Source organism: Lithobates pipiens, unplaced genomic scaffold (assembly GCF_037356315.1).
Source record: "Lithobates pipiens isolate NorthernLeopardFrog02 unplaced genomic scaffold, aLitPip1_a1.2 Scaffold_3, whole genome shotgun sequence".
Taxonomy (NCBI): Eukaryota; Metazoa; Chordata; class Amphibia; order Anura; family Ranidae; genus Lithobates; species Lithobates pipiens.
The window spans coordinates 181,909,692-181,923,728 of record NW_027507790.1 but is presented as its reverse complement, the minus strand read 5'-3'; the positions used below and the strand labels follow the sequence as shown (position 1 = coordinate 181,923,728).

General features: G+C 40.7%; 1 protein-coding gene across 1 annotated transcript in view; it reads left to right on the top strand.

The window, feature by feature from the left end:
* TBCA (tubulin folding cofactor A) overlaps window positions 1–14,037 on the top strand; it is a 91,918-nt gene that overhangs the window by 54,892 nt on the left and 22,989 nt on the right. The window contains exon 2 of the mRNA XM_077462587.1: window positions 8,651–8,756. Coding sequence (XP_077318713.1) covers window positions 8,651–8,756 — 106 coding nt within the window. The remainder of the gene's footprint in view (window positions 1–8,650; window positions 8,757–14,037) is intronic.

Genomic DNA, 14,037 nt, shown 5'->3' with positions numbered 1-14,037 from the left:
GTGAAGGAGAAAGACTAGTAGAGGAAAAATTGAGCGCTCTGGATTTCATTCGTTTCATATGTAACCTTGAAATGTTACTGAATTGAGAGAGGAGGTTATACAGGTTGGGTAGAGAAACCGTGGGGTTGATAACACAGGATAACTTTATCTGGCAACTGTAACCAAGGAGATGTCAGAGGATGTACTAATAAGTTGGGGTAGGGGTTCTTTGGCCAGTGGGGATAGTGGGTAGCCCGTACGATTGGGAACCAAGCAAGTTTGAAACTAGCATATTTAACATAGACTGTAGGGTGGTGCTACAAAAGGTAGACCTCCAGGCTGAGAATTGTGGTCCACACTTTGACTTATCAAAAATATAATAAATATGGCCAGGATAGGGAGTCAAAGGCTTTTTGGATATCAAGCCATAAAATAAATAGGATCCTCTCTTTATAGAGGCCTCAAAAAGACCTATTTTGCAAACATTTTCACTAGCCTGTCTGGAGGACATAAAACATGCAGTCCTAGGGTAGATGTGACCCCCCCCCCCCCCCCCCCTATTCCTTGATTCAAGTTAATGCACTTCATAAAAAAAAAAAAAAAAAAGTCCCCTAGTACTAATGTTTAGTATACTGTGTGAATGAGAACACACAACATATAATGGAGGGTTCTCAAATTTGACTGCAAAAGTTGAAATACATTTTGTCCATGTGTACCGATAAATCTGGTTTGCATTGTATATTTTGTTCTGTAGTGGATTTAAAATAAAAAGTGTACATTTCCTCTCGGTGTTCACAACTTTTCTGTAGGGACATTGTGGAAATTCAGCTGCCTTGCCATACATGTTTGTTACTTGCTGCATTTCTGATATAAAATGTTTGTCAATTTATGCTTGATGCTATCTTGTGAAGTTGATGTTGTATTTGCCATTTTGTGCTTTTCCTCGCTGTTGATTACAGATCTCCTTATTATGAAAGACCGTGTCATATTTTGAGTGGAGCACTCTATTCATTTATTCCCTTCTGTCATAGAGAATGTGCCTTTCTTATAGGCTTCTTGCGTTGCTAGTGTTTTGATTCTTGTGGAAAATGCTCTGACACATAAGACAAAGTGATAGGCTAATGGATTCTACTCTCCATTTGCTGAAAATAAGAGAATTGAGTATCCAGATCCATCCAAGAAAAAGGTTCCCAGCAGCTACAATGAACTGCAATTGCCTTTAGATATGACAGATGCTAAATATAAGGTTGTGATTGCAGCAAGCAATCTCTTTGTAGTAATAAAGGAGACTGAGCTGTTATTATCATTCTACTCTTCTGTCTTTTCCTGCAAAAATTGTGCTATATTGTTCTACTGTCATATCACATAAAAATATATATACCTAAAATGCAGTACATGCAGGTTGAGCTTAGATCCATAATGGATAAATAGGATGTTTGGCAAAGGTAGGCCTGGTACTTTTGTAAGCATTCGATACAATAATATGTGCTAATAATGTAAAACTGGCCACAGACAAGACGAATTGTTAATAATGTAAAACTGGCCACAGACAAGACGAATTGTTTTGATGCCGTAACCTATGTTTGTTCTCTCTTCCTGACCTTTCTCAAATGGTGCAACAGATAAAGACCGTTTTAACATAATCTTATGGTGTTTAAAAAAAATGAAGGGTCTTAAGTGGTGTTTTTTTTTTTTTTTTTATGGACCAGATGTGTAAATGTATTGCAATTTTATTTGTTCCTTTATAATGTCAGGTCAGTGGTTCCCAACCTCAGTCTCTAGGTACCCCCTTGGATAAAATAGCTGTCATAAATACCAAGCCATTGACATTGATTTAAAAGCATTCGTGCAATTGAATGAAATACTGAAAACATTACCTGTACTTGAGGTCTTGGGTTTTCACTTGCAAAAAAAGTGCATGTGCTTTATTTATTTTTTTAATAAAGGAGCCTGTAAAGATTTGTACCTGTGATCAGCAGATCGGGGGTGCAATGCTGGGCTTCTGCATACTCTTGGTACAGCCGTCTTTCCGTATATGCTGGCCTTTATAGAAGTCCTGGAGGATCGTTGAACTACAAGAGTGCTCACCAGCGCTCTCGTAGTTCATTGAGAACTACAAGTCATCTACCGCTGTGGAATATAGTACTTGTAGTTCATTCACAGAACTCTGAATGGATGGACATGGCTGTGTGGGAATAACCTTGCATGGCCTTGCTGCTTTTGAATTGTGATAGTGAATGTGGGTAGAGGATCCCCGCCTGCTGTCATAACTGGATATTGGGGTCAGGGTTTGGGCAGTTGCTTTTGTAACAAGTTACATGTTACACCCTTAATGTAGATGTAACATGTTACTGAACGGTGGACTTATACTTTAAAGTGGAGTAAAGTCCGCTTTGTTAGTTTTACTTTCAGGTAAGACCATAATGATGCTTATCTGTAGGTAAAATTAATATCTCCTAAGCGTACACCATTTAGAAGATATGCGCTCTGAAGGTCTGGCATACCTTGCTGGAAATTCATGCTGAAATCGAGGGCTACCTCGCAGGGAGTGACGTCATCATGTTTCTGGCCAATCGCACAGCTGGAGAGTGCAAACCTGGAAGAAAGACCGTGGGAAGATGTCAGCCCTTTCAGTGGGAACCGGGTGTCTCAGGAGGATTTCCTTCTAAGCAAAGTATTCCATAATGTGCTAGTATGCTATGCATACTAGCACATTATACAATTGCCTTATAGGTGGGTTTTTTTGGGGGGGGGGGGTTTGTGGGTTTTTTAACCAATCACAGTTTACCACTGCTTTTAAGAACCACAGCTTTTAGATGCTAGCTAGATACGAAAGCCGCATGTGTGGTAAATATAAAACCTTTTCCAAATATTTTTTTTTTACCACGACCCCCTAAATATATATTTTTGAGGGACTAACTTTAACTAATGTAAATAAACCTATGCAAAAAAATTGGTGCCCCCGGAGCATTGGGCCATATTGTGATACTATGTACACAACAATATGGCAGACTAACATGGCTTGTGATCCTTTTCAGCTCTGTGCTTTCAGTATCCCCCCCCCCCCGTAAACTTCATACAAGCATAGAATTATTGGGCAAGTGCTGGACCCAACTCTGAAGGCAGTTTATAATTCTGAAATAGATGCAGATCTCTAAAGGGGTTATTGGAATGTCCATGATATGTATAAAGAAAAGGTGAGAGCATATTTTTGTAGTGTTACTGGACTTGCCAAAATACCTGTGGCTCTCTTAGCTGTCCCTACACAATATTCTATGCTTCCATTAAACCCATTGCTGTTGAGGTGCATCTAGTTAAAATGGACATTGGTGACTTACTGTGGCCTATAGCCTGGGGTATGCACACCGAACAGGTATTCTCAGAATAATTTAACCAGTTGAAGAAATGTCCTAAAAAAAAAAACCCCAGCAGTTTGTTTGTTTTTTCGTTTTTTTTTTTTTTTTCCCCAAGATGCATCTCTTGTGTCCATCTTCTCTCCCCCTCCTTCCACTATTACCGGAAATTAACTGGCTGTCAAATCAAAACCTGGTAATTGATTTGTAGTACACAGCAGAAGTTTCTGTCAAACAGCAGCCTCTCCTATGTAAAATGACAATTGCAGTAGCCATTTACAAGTTCCAGGTCACCAAGGGCGACTAGACGTTGTATCCTGGTGCCCGTGCCTTTGTCAGCCCATTCACTGTTGCAAGGGTACATATTTATATCGCCCAATGCCTGAACATGCAGTTACGGCACTGGGCAGGTAGTTTTCTTCTACATTTAGCCCTGCTGCGGGCAATCGGCAGTGCTCACTTGTCAGGTGGAAGCGTTCAGGTGGCTCAGAGGGTAAAGTCACCCTGCGCTCTGCTTGCCCATCTGCGGGCCTGGGACCGGCATAGCGGGCCCCCGAAGGGTAGAGGGAAGGGAGGAGAGCTGACACATCCATTCATTTAATTTACATAAAATATATTCCTATTAAACCTTTTTATTAGCCCTTAGTTAACTTTGAGTTAACCCCAAGCAGGGCCCTTATATTGTCTCCGCATTGGTCTCTTTAACAGTCCCTGTACAGCAGAGCTCAGAAGTAGAGAGGAAGAACCAGCAAAAGAAGTCAATAAATTCATATGCTGACACAGAACTTGCTGATTGTAGGAGATCAATAAACATTAAATGTTCTTTTGTATTTAATTGACCTTTTTTTTTTTTTTTTAAACCTTTTTCCCCATTGACTTATGAAATTTGGGTTAATGATCGTGTCGTCTCTGTAATTTCCCATCAAACTTGCTATAAGAAAACACGCACAACAAACCTTGGTCACAATGATCTGAATAGTGTATTATTTTTGTATTTTAACTTAGCTTTTTTGTTAAATAACAGAGGCCCCTAAAGTCGATAGTTAAGTGTCAGTCCATCATTGTGAATTCTCTCTACTATCTCCTGAATGTCTTTCTCAGATTTGAGGAGGCATAAACTTCCATTGCCAGTGATCAAACACTAATGGAGGAAACTTGACTGATTTAACAAGGCGTAAAATAATTTTTTCTCAAATGGTCGTCCAGTTGTGTCAGGTCATTCTGTCTGCCAGTAGTCATTTCTTCATGATCGTATAAGCAGGAATCGTCTGGTTTTGTATTTATTTTTGTTCTTATTTGTTTTATTTTGGAGTAGAGATGTGATATTAACAATGAAGCCTTGTCAGCTTTAGTTTTGTGCATTCAGACATATCGTGTTCATTTGATGTTGACCTTGTGACAAAGAAAAGAGCTTCATCTCAGGTTGGGTGCCTTCACTTCTTCACTTGAGCCAGTGGGCTGGATAGTCAGAGCAGTTGATGAAAATACTCATTCCATCCAACTTTCCTCTCTGTATTTGTAACAGTTGGGGTCCTTTCACACGAGCGTTGTCAGTTCCATCACAAAAACTGATTGGAAAAAAAAAAATAGCATACAAACAATCTTTTTACACCAATCTGTACACCCAACATGGGTTTCCGACCAACCACTAAGTATAAAAAGAGATGAAGTCCTAAATTTAAAAATGTTTATAGGGCGGATTAAAGTGTTTGTTACCCCAACACTTTATATTCCTGATATGTGCCTACTGTACCATGTACTTGTATGAGAAAGTATCCTGTTGTCTTCGTATTGCTTCCTTTATGTGAAATCCCTAGTGTTCCTGCCAGTCCCTCTGCTCTCCTATTAAAAACCAACCACACTAAGCAGGAGAGCACACCATGGTCAGTTTTCTAGTTGTGCTTGGAACTTATTGTGCTCTCCTCAAAGGATTAGACTTGTCCTGTCACCCCCCTCACAGCCATTTACTGGGAAGCTCAGTGTCTCAGTGTACTGCTCTTCTCCCCCCCCCCCCCATCAGCTCTTATGCCGCTGAGAACAGAAGGGATGTAATCACTTACCGTATATACTCGAGTATAAGCCGAGATTTTCAGCCTCTTTTTTGAGGCTGAAAGTGCCCCCCTCGGCTTATACTCGAGTCATCGCTGTCTGCCCGCTCGATCAGCGTGTCGAGCAGACAGACAGCGGCCATTCTGATTCAAAAGCCGCGCCTCCGGCTCCGCCTTCGCCTGTGATAGGCGGAACACTGAATTTCCCAGCAGCCTGTGTTCCGCCTATCACGGGCATCTTCTCATCCTCGTACTACGGACGAGGATGATACGACGTCCGTGATAGGCGGAACACAGGCTGCTGGGAAATTCAGTGTTCCGCCTATCACAGGCGAAGGAGGAGGCGCGGCTTTTGAATTTTACAATGGCCGCCGACGAAGAGGGCACGGGACGGAGGCAAGGCAAGGCACGGGACGGGACGGGACGAAGGCAAGGCACGACACGGGACGGAGGCTCGGGACAAAGGCTCGGGACACAGGTAGGCTGGACACACACACACACACACACACACACACACACACACACACACACACACACACACACACACACACACACACACGGATGGAGACACACACACACGGATGGATGGATGGATGGAGACACACACACACACAGGGATGGATGGATACACACACACACAGGGATGGATGGATGGATGGATGGAGACACACACACACAGGGATGGATGGATGGATGGATGGATGGAGACACACACACACAGGGATGGATGGATGGATGGATGGAGACACACACACACACAGGGATGGATGGATGGATGGACACACACACACACAGGGATGGATGGACGGACACACAGGGATGGACGGACACACAGGGATGGACGGACACACAGGGATGGACGGACACACACACAGGGATGGACAGGCATGTCTCACCCTCGGCTTATACACGAGTCAATAAGTTTGCCAGTTTTTTTGGGGGTAAATTGGGGGCCTCGGCTTATATTCGGGTCGGCCTATACTCGAGTATATACGGTACAATATAAATACATTTTTTCCCCTTTTTTTTTTTTTTCATATTTTTATACAAAAAATGTTTCTATTTTAAACTGAATGGGGGGTTTTACAAAGTGATAGTTTACAATCACTTTAAGGCAGGCCTGAGTATAGGGAAAGTTTGGGGGAAGTGGATAGTGAGTGTAGGTTGGTCTACTCCAGGGCGATGTCCGGAATAGTACGCTCCCTGAGGGGGCGAGGTCCAGAAAGGATAGTGTACTACCTTCAAGAGTGCAGCTCTCTCCATCAATACATTAAGTGCATAGATTATATAAAGTTCATTGGTGATAAATATATTTTTATATATATATATAATATACTCAAAGTGAGTCCATCTTTCAGTGCCAGTCCATAAAAATATATGTGTATAAAATCTGTGAATCGTGTAATCCCATACACAAAAAAAAAAAATCCTGTATGTATCAACCTTTTGTTCACCACAGTGCCCTTCACCCCACCTACTGTATAGGGTGTCTTCTCACCTGCTTGGCTGGACCCCACTACCTAAAGGAGGTCAGCATGTGCCTTTGCAGTGTAAAAGTGGCACTGCTTCCACTGACAGATCAAATTCCAGTTTGCAGCTCTCAGCCTAGTGTCATATATGTAAGAGGCAAAAGGAAAAAAAACATAGTGCAGATCATTCATAAAATGTATTTATTAAGAGTAAAATTTACCACTCACAATTCAGAAGTCAAATACAGGCATATTTCAGTAATATCCTCGGCTTGCACAGCTCCACCTGGCTCCGTCCAGCGTGTTTACATTACCGCCCACCTCACATGTAGCTGAAAGATGGATCTATATCTATATATCTATATATTACACACACACACACACACACACAGTGAGGACAGAAAGTGTTCAGACCCCCTCACATTTTTCACTCTTAGTTATATTGCAGCCATTTTCTAACATCATTTAAGTTCATTTTTTTTCCTCATTAATGTACACACAGCACCCCATATTGACAGGAAAACACAGATTTGTTGACATTTTTGCATATTTATTAAAAAAGAGAAACTGAAATATCACATGATCCGAAGTACTACCTGAGGCATGCCTACCTGACACATGCACTCGACTCCTCCATGCCTGCACTGTCAAGTGACTGCCTGGCTGGGGTATTCTCCTGGCGTGCTGACAGAGAGCTTGACGTGCCAGCTGTGGCACGCATGCCGTAGGTTCACCATCACTGATATGGATAGAGGTAGAGAGAGAGTGGAAGATAGGAAAAAATAGCTAGGTCTGGATAGATGGGTAGATGGCTAGGTCTGGATAGATGGGTAGATAACTAGGTCTGGATAGATGGGTAGATAACTAGGTCTGGATAGATGGGTAGATAGCTAGGTCTGGATAGATGGGTAGATAGCTAGATATAGAGAGAGAGGGTAATTGTTCTAGGCATCTTGGCTATCTGGCTTTGTCCGTCAGGTCCAAGTGTTTGTGACATTCTTTGTCTGTGATTTTAAAGTATAATCAGTGCATTCATGTCGTTCTGAAATTTAACTCTGTGTTGTGTAATGTAGAAGTTAGGTTCTCTATTTGGAAGAGGAGGAGCTCTGCTTCCATGGGGGCTTGTTGGCCCTCTGAAGAGTAACGGCTTATAGTGTGTAATGAACTGTGAGGGCGCCGGTGAGCGCCCTTGTAGTTTGACTCTTCCTGCTCTTCAGTACATGTCTTCCCATATGGGAGGTATGCGCAGACAGATGCAAAGAGATTCTGCAGGAGCCTGACATTGCACCCGCAATCTGCTGATCAAGGATTCAATGCTCTGCAGGCTCCTAAGGAAGAAACAATTTACATATTTTTAATGTGCATTTATTATTTTTTGTTACTAAAGTGAACTTATCCTTTTAGCTGCAGAAAAAGTAGTGTCTCATTGTCTAAGAAAGTTCCAATGCAAAGCAAAATGGCAAAACCGACAATATTGGTATTTGCAAAGTGCTCCTGAGGCTTTGGAGAAACAGAGCCAAGTCTCATTGTTATGAGCAGCCTACATTACTTATGTGATTTAATAATTTGATGATCTACTTTAAAGAAGGAAAGGCCGTCTACAACAGGATTTAAATGTTGCATTCATTTATAGTTTACTTGGTAGGCATCCTTTCCTTGTTTGTTATTTTTACTGTCTTAAAATAGTGAATTTGCAGAAGCATTTCACGCATATCTTGTAAAGGTGGGCCTTGCATAGGCAGATTTCTCTCAATGCAGTATTCTTTACATAAAATCTAATAAGTGCCCCTCTCATTTACAGATTGTTTAAAGATAAAGTTATGTATGAAAAAGAAGCCAAACAGCAAGAAGAAAAGGTAGAACGGATGAAGACATCAGGAGAAGATGAATATGTCCTTAAAAAGCAGGCAAGTATTTGGTATACTAGATGAAGAATATCACCACACTATACTAGTATGAGAAAATTCATGGCTTTTTACTATTGTATCCCACTGAAAATTAATGGTTGACCATATTATCCTTATGAAAAAGTTATAGATAAAGGAAAAGAAACTATCCCCAAAAAATCCATGAAATTTGGGACCTATGGTGATGTTTGAATCTTACTCTGATAGTCCTAACTAAAATCTAGTGTCTTCAGAAGTCACCTAATTTGTAAATAGAGTCCACCTGTTTGTAATTTATTCACAGTATAAATACAGGTTTTCTTTGAAGCCCCCAGAGATTTGCTAGAGAACCATAGTGAACAAACAGCATCGTTAAGGCCAAGTAACACACCAGACAGGTCAGGGATAAAGTTATAGAGACGTTTAAAGCAGGGTTAGGTTCTAAAAAAAATATCTGAAGCTTTAAACATCTCATGTAGCACTGTTCAATCCATCATCCAAAAATGGAAAGAGGTATGGCACAACTGTAAACCTACCAAGACATGGCCGTCCACCTAAAACTGACAGGCCGGGAAAAAGAGAGCATTAATCAGAGAAGCAGCCAAAGGACCCATAACTCTGGAGAATCTGTCCACAGGACAACTATTAGTCATGCAGTCCACAAATCTGGCTTTTATGGAAGAGTGGCAAGAAGAAAGCCTTTGTTAAATGAAAGCCATAAGAAGTTTTCTTTTTGTGAGTAGACGTGGGTGGCACAGCAAATGTGGTAGAAGGTACTCTGGTCAGATGAGACCAAAATTTGAGCCTTTTGGTCTAAAAGCTCAACTCTGTGTGTGGCATAAAACTAACACTGCACATCATCCTGAACACACCATTCCCACTGTGAAATATGGTGATGGCAGCATCATGTTGTGGAGATGCTTTTCTTCAGAAGGGACAGAGAAGCTGGTCAGGGTTGGTGGGAAGATGGATGGAGCCAAATACAAGGCATTCATCAAAAGACTTGCGACTGGGACAGAGGTTCACCTTCCATCAGGACAATAACCTAAACATACAGCCAGAGTTACAATTGAATGGTTTAGATCAAAGCATATTCAGTGCTAGAATGGCCCAGTCAAAGTCTAGACCTAAATCCAATTGTGATTCTGTGGCAAGACTTGAAAATGGCTGTTCAGATGCTCTCCATCCAATCTGACAGCTATTTTTCAAAGAAGAATGGGCAAAAATATCACTCTCTAAATGTGCAAAGCTGGTAGACATCCCTAAAAAGACTTGCAGCTGTAATTGCAGTGAAAGGTGGTTCAAGTATTGACTCGGGGGCTGAATACAAATGCACGCCACACTTTTCAGATCTTTATTTGTAAAAAAAATTGAAAACCATTTATCATTTTCCTTCCACTTCAGTTATGTGCCACTTTGTGTTGTTCTGTTGCATAAAATCCCAATAAAATTAATTTACGTTTTGGTTGTAACATGATAAAATGTGGAAAATGTTCAAGGGGTGTGAATACTTTTTCAAGCCACTGTATTTGCACTTTTCAAATTATGTACAATTAACATTTATAAAAATAAAATTTTTTTATAACTTGAATAATTATACCTTCAACAAATCGTATTCTATCAAATTACAACTCAATGGAACAGAGATTAAAGAGGAAGTAAACTCTCCCACTCTGATGCTTCTTTTCATTTAGTCCATTATAATAAGTGAAATGGTTATTTTGATGATAGGCAACTCCTATCCTCATATTGATTAGTGGTTCCAAATTAATAACTTACCCTTTGTGGATCCCTGTCCACTTTAACCATTAAACTAGGTGCTTAGTATAGGCGGAACCTCACCTTCGGTTCATATATAGCGCTCCTCTTGCGCTGGGCATTTTTGAGGGTCTCTTACCCATCATTCCCTTACTTTAATGCCCATAATGGCTGGCCAGTCTTCTCTACGTGTGCCTATACCCTTTTGCCTCTAAACTACTTTATCTAGCAGATGTACTACATATACCTGTGAACAGCACTATTCTTCCCTTTCTCTATAACACTCCAATGGACAGTAGATAGTGACAACATAACATATAACCACCAATCAATACAGTTCAATTAAGGGGAGTAAAATAGGTACCCTTTGTCCCGAAAATGCCTTACCGATCAAGGAAGTCTGATAACTCAAATGTAAGCAAAAGGCTTACCTCAGGCGGCTGATTATCAGAAATTCCCGGATCGTCTCATTGTTAGTGCCGTGTGCACAGTGAGGGCATCGTGCAATACATATAAAATAGAATACAATTATATACAGAACCTACAAAGTAATTATCAAACTATAGCCACTGTAATCTAGCTCAAATCACATATTACTGTTTAAAGAAACTTTTAAAAAAACTTGTTTCCAGAGGTTAGGCAGCGCCATCTTAAGTATTTTTTTCTGAGTCCACAGTGGAGTGTATTTCTGCCCTTACATTGAGCACTTCCTGTACTGTTAACCAAGCCTCCTTCTCAATCCAACATTTCTATGGCAACCCTGCTTCCCTGTTTATAGCTGACTTGTTTTATTTCATAGTATTTACTTTTACCAATTGTCTAATGTTTGCCTTTATCAGTCTTATCATCTTCAGCTGATAAGACTGCAGTAATGGTCAGGTTTACACTGCATGTGATGTCACATGGTGTGTAGAATGAAGCTCTGAATGATTCTGCAGTCTCCTGGGATTTCAGCAGTGTGCTGTAGGAAGTCCTGATAACAGATAGAGAGTGCTGTAAATCAGGGGAGATCTGGGCATGCTCAGTGACGTAATTCTAAAGAAAAAAAAGGATTACAACAATACTAAGCAAGTAAGGAGATATCTACAAGCAGTGTTCATTAGGGATTTTTATGCTGATTTACATGGGACAAAGTTGTGGGGGAGAGTTTACAAGCACTTTAATTTGCTGTTTTACTTTCACAGCTTTCTGCTTATTGATACAAGCTTAGTGTTTCAAGACAGAACATCAATTTATAACATACTGTTGCATATAGCCTAAACCAATAGTACGATTTAAAGTGGTCATTTCCTGGACTTTTTTTATTGTCTAAGTGTTGAGGTTTTGTTGTCACACAAAAAAGTCTCAAAGGGTCCCATGTATGCAGTCTATGTTGTAGTAGACTTTGTCCCCAATCCTGTGCTTTCAGACTCTGAAGTAAACATTAATCTTAAAGTGGTTTTAAACCCTTATACCCAGTGAAAGGACTATCCTCAGGTGATACACAGAGGTAAAAGCAATCCTCCAATATAAGTTGTACTTGTTTATCTGCGGTCCTCTCTTCTCTACATCCATTCAAAGTTCTGAATTGATGAGTTTTCTGAGTTCAGAGAAAAGGGGGCGGAGAGCTGATATTACATTCTACAGAGCTCAGTGAAGAGAGCTGTGAGAGCTGATTGAAGAAAAGAGACCCCCTCCCCTTCACAACACACCCCATGAACAGATGAGGCTAAAGGTCCCTCCCCTGTCGCCTTGAAAACTTGTCAGAAGTGACTCATGCTGATAGCAGAGGGACAAAGGAACAAACCAGCAGACAAAAATGACACTTAGTGCTCTGGATTGAAATAAGTACTCACTGTAACGGGATATGCTTTGTTCATATTCCATGTTTTGAGGTGTACAACCATTTGAAATCATACCAAGCTATTGAAACTTGTTCATCATATATAGGTTCTCATTACAAGGGCTTTAATTGCTTGCATTCATTTTTCATGGACATCCTTAAATAAGTAAAATAAAATATGTTTACCATCTTTATTAGGTTCTGTTTGTGTGGTGTGTGGGGGGGGGGGGGGGCAATTGGGGGTGGTGGGATCTTGTGAGTGCGGAGGGAGGTTCTGATTGCTCCTAGGATAGGATTTACATACAAGTTATCACAATTTTGCTTCATGCTGTGCTGTTACAGTAAGTACAAACTGGAGTCTGTGGGTGCTGACACTGTAGTCATTGTTCATTAGGATTCCTTCCATATATGGACACCTTATCACAGTTTTAAGATTTTTTACACAGGTGCTAGATCTGCTTCTGCATTGAGTGCCTATGAAATAATTGTTCCCTTTGCCCCATACAGTGAGTAGTGACAGTTTCACATAGGATGACAGAACTGGAGCCCTGTGTTATTTGAAAAATATCAACCTTGAACCATTATAATACGCTTTTCCCATTGGACCCAGAGCATAGTCTATACACCTTGTAGGGTAATAGGAGTTGTGTATCAGAGCTCCTTACTGAAGGAAGAGGGTATTTGTCCTCAAGTGCCATATAGCCTGGTTAGGGTTTTACCTATATTTAAATAAATTTACAGATGATGCTGATGCTTTGATTGGGCTAGAAGACAATTTTCAGAGACAAGGCAAAAAGCTTGGGCACCATAGAATTGAAAACTAGGGACAGTCATTTTGTTTGTGCACAATGGTCAGAAAGGTAGTGAGAGGATACAGAAGCTCTTTAAACCTCTAGCTGGGGCTCAAAGTATTTTTAGGGCCGAAACCTTTTTGAATAGAGTAGAAAGTGGTTTAAAGTCATTGATGTTTCATTCAGAGGTCGTGGTAAGGGAGATCCCTCACTTTCATTCCCAAAAAAGGACACCAGGATAAATAGGGTGAATCTTCCTAATAAGGATATGGACAAAAAAAAAAAACCTTACCACTTTTATACAAAACAAATACAATTATCTTGCTTTGGATAACACTTTACAGGTTATCTCTTTCATAACCTCGTGGGCAAATGGGTAATTTTTTTTTTTGTGTGTGTTAAATGTACCTATTAGCAGCTGCATTTTCTTGTAATCCTAAGAAGTCATTCTTCAGAGGTGTTGAAGTGGAAGTAAACCCTGATGTATTTTACTAGCACATTATGTGACACCTGCAACCATGTTCACCCGTCTTCCTTCTGGGGCCATGGACTCTGGCTCTGTGACTGGCCAGTCACGTGGCGTCACTCCCGCATCTGCGTGGGGGAGCCGCCAGTTACGGCACTCACTAGTGATGAAACGGCACGGAGGGGCGTTTCTTTACAGCGCATGTGCCAATGACATTGGTGCGGTACAAAGTAAATATCTCCTAAACCGAGAAAAAAATTGAATGATTGTACCGTTAGGTAAGCCTTGTTTATAGGCTTACCTATAGGTACAACTTGTAAACAGAGGTTTACAACCTCTTTCACGTTCCTTTTTTTTTCTTGTCCAGGCCACCAGCTGCTTTTGCCTAGTCTATGTGCAGCTGGGCCATAGTGTATTATTGGTGGTGATCACATTGTTGTGATTATATCTAGTCTTGCACTGTAC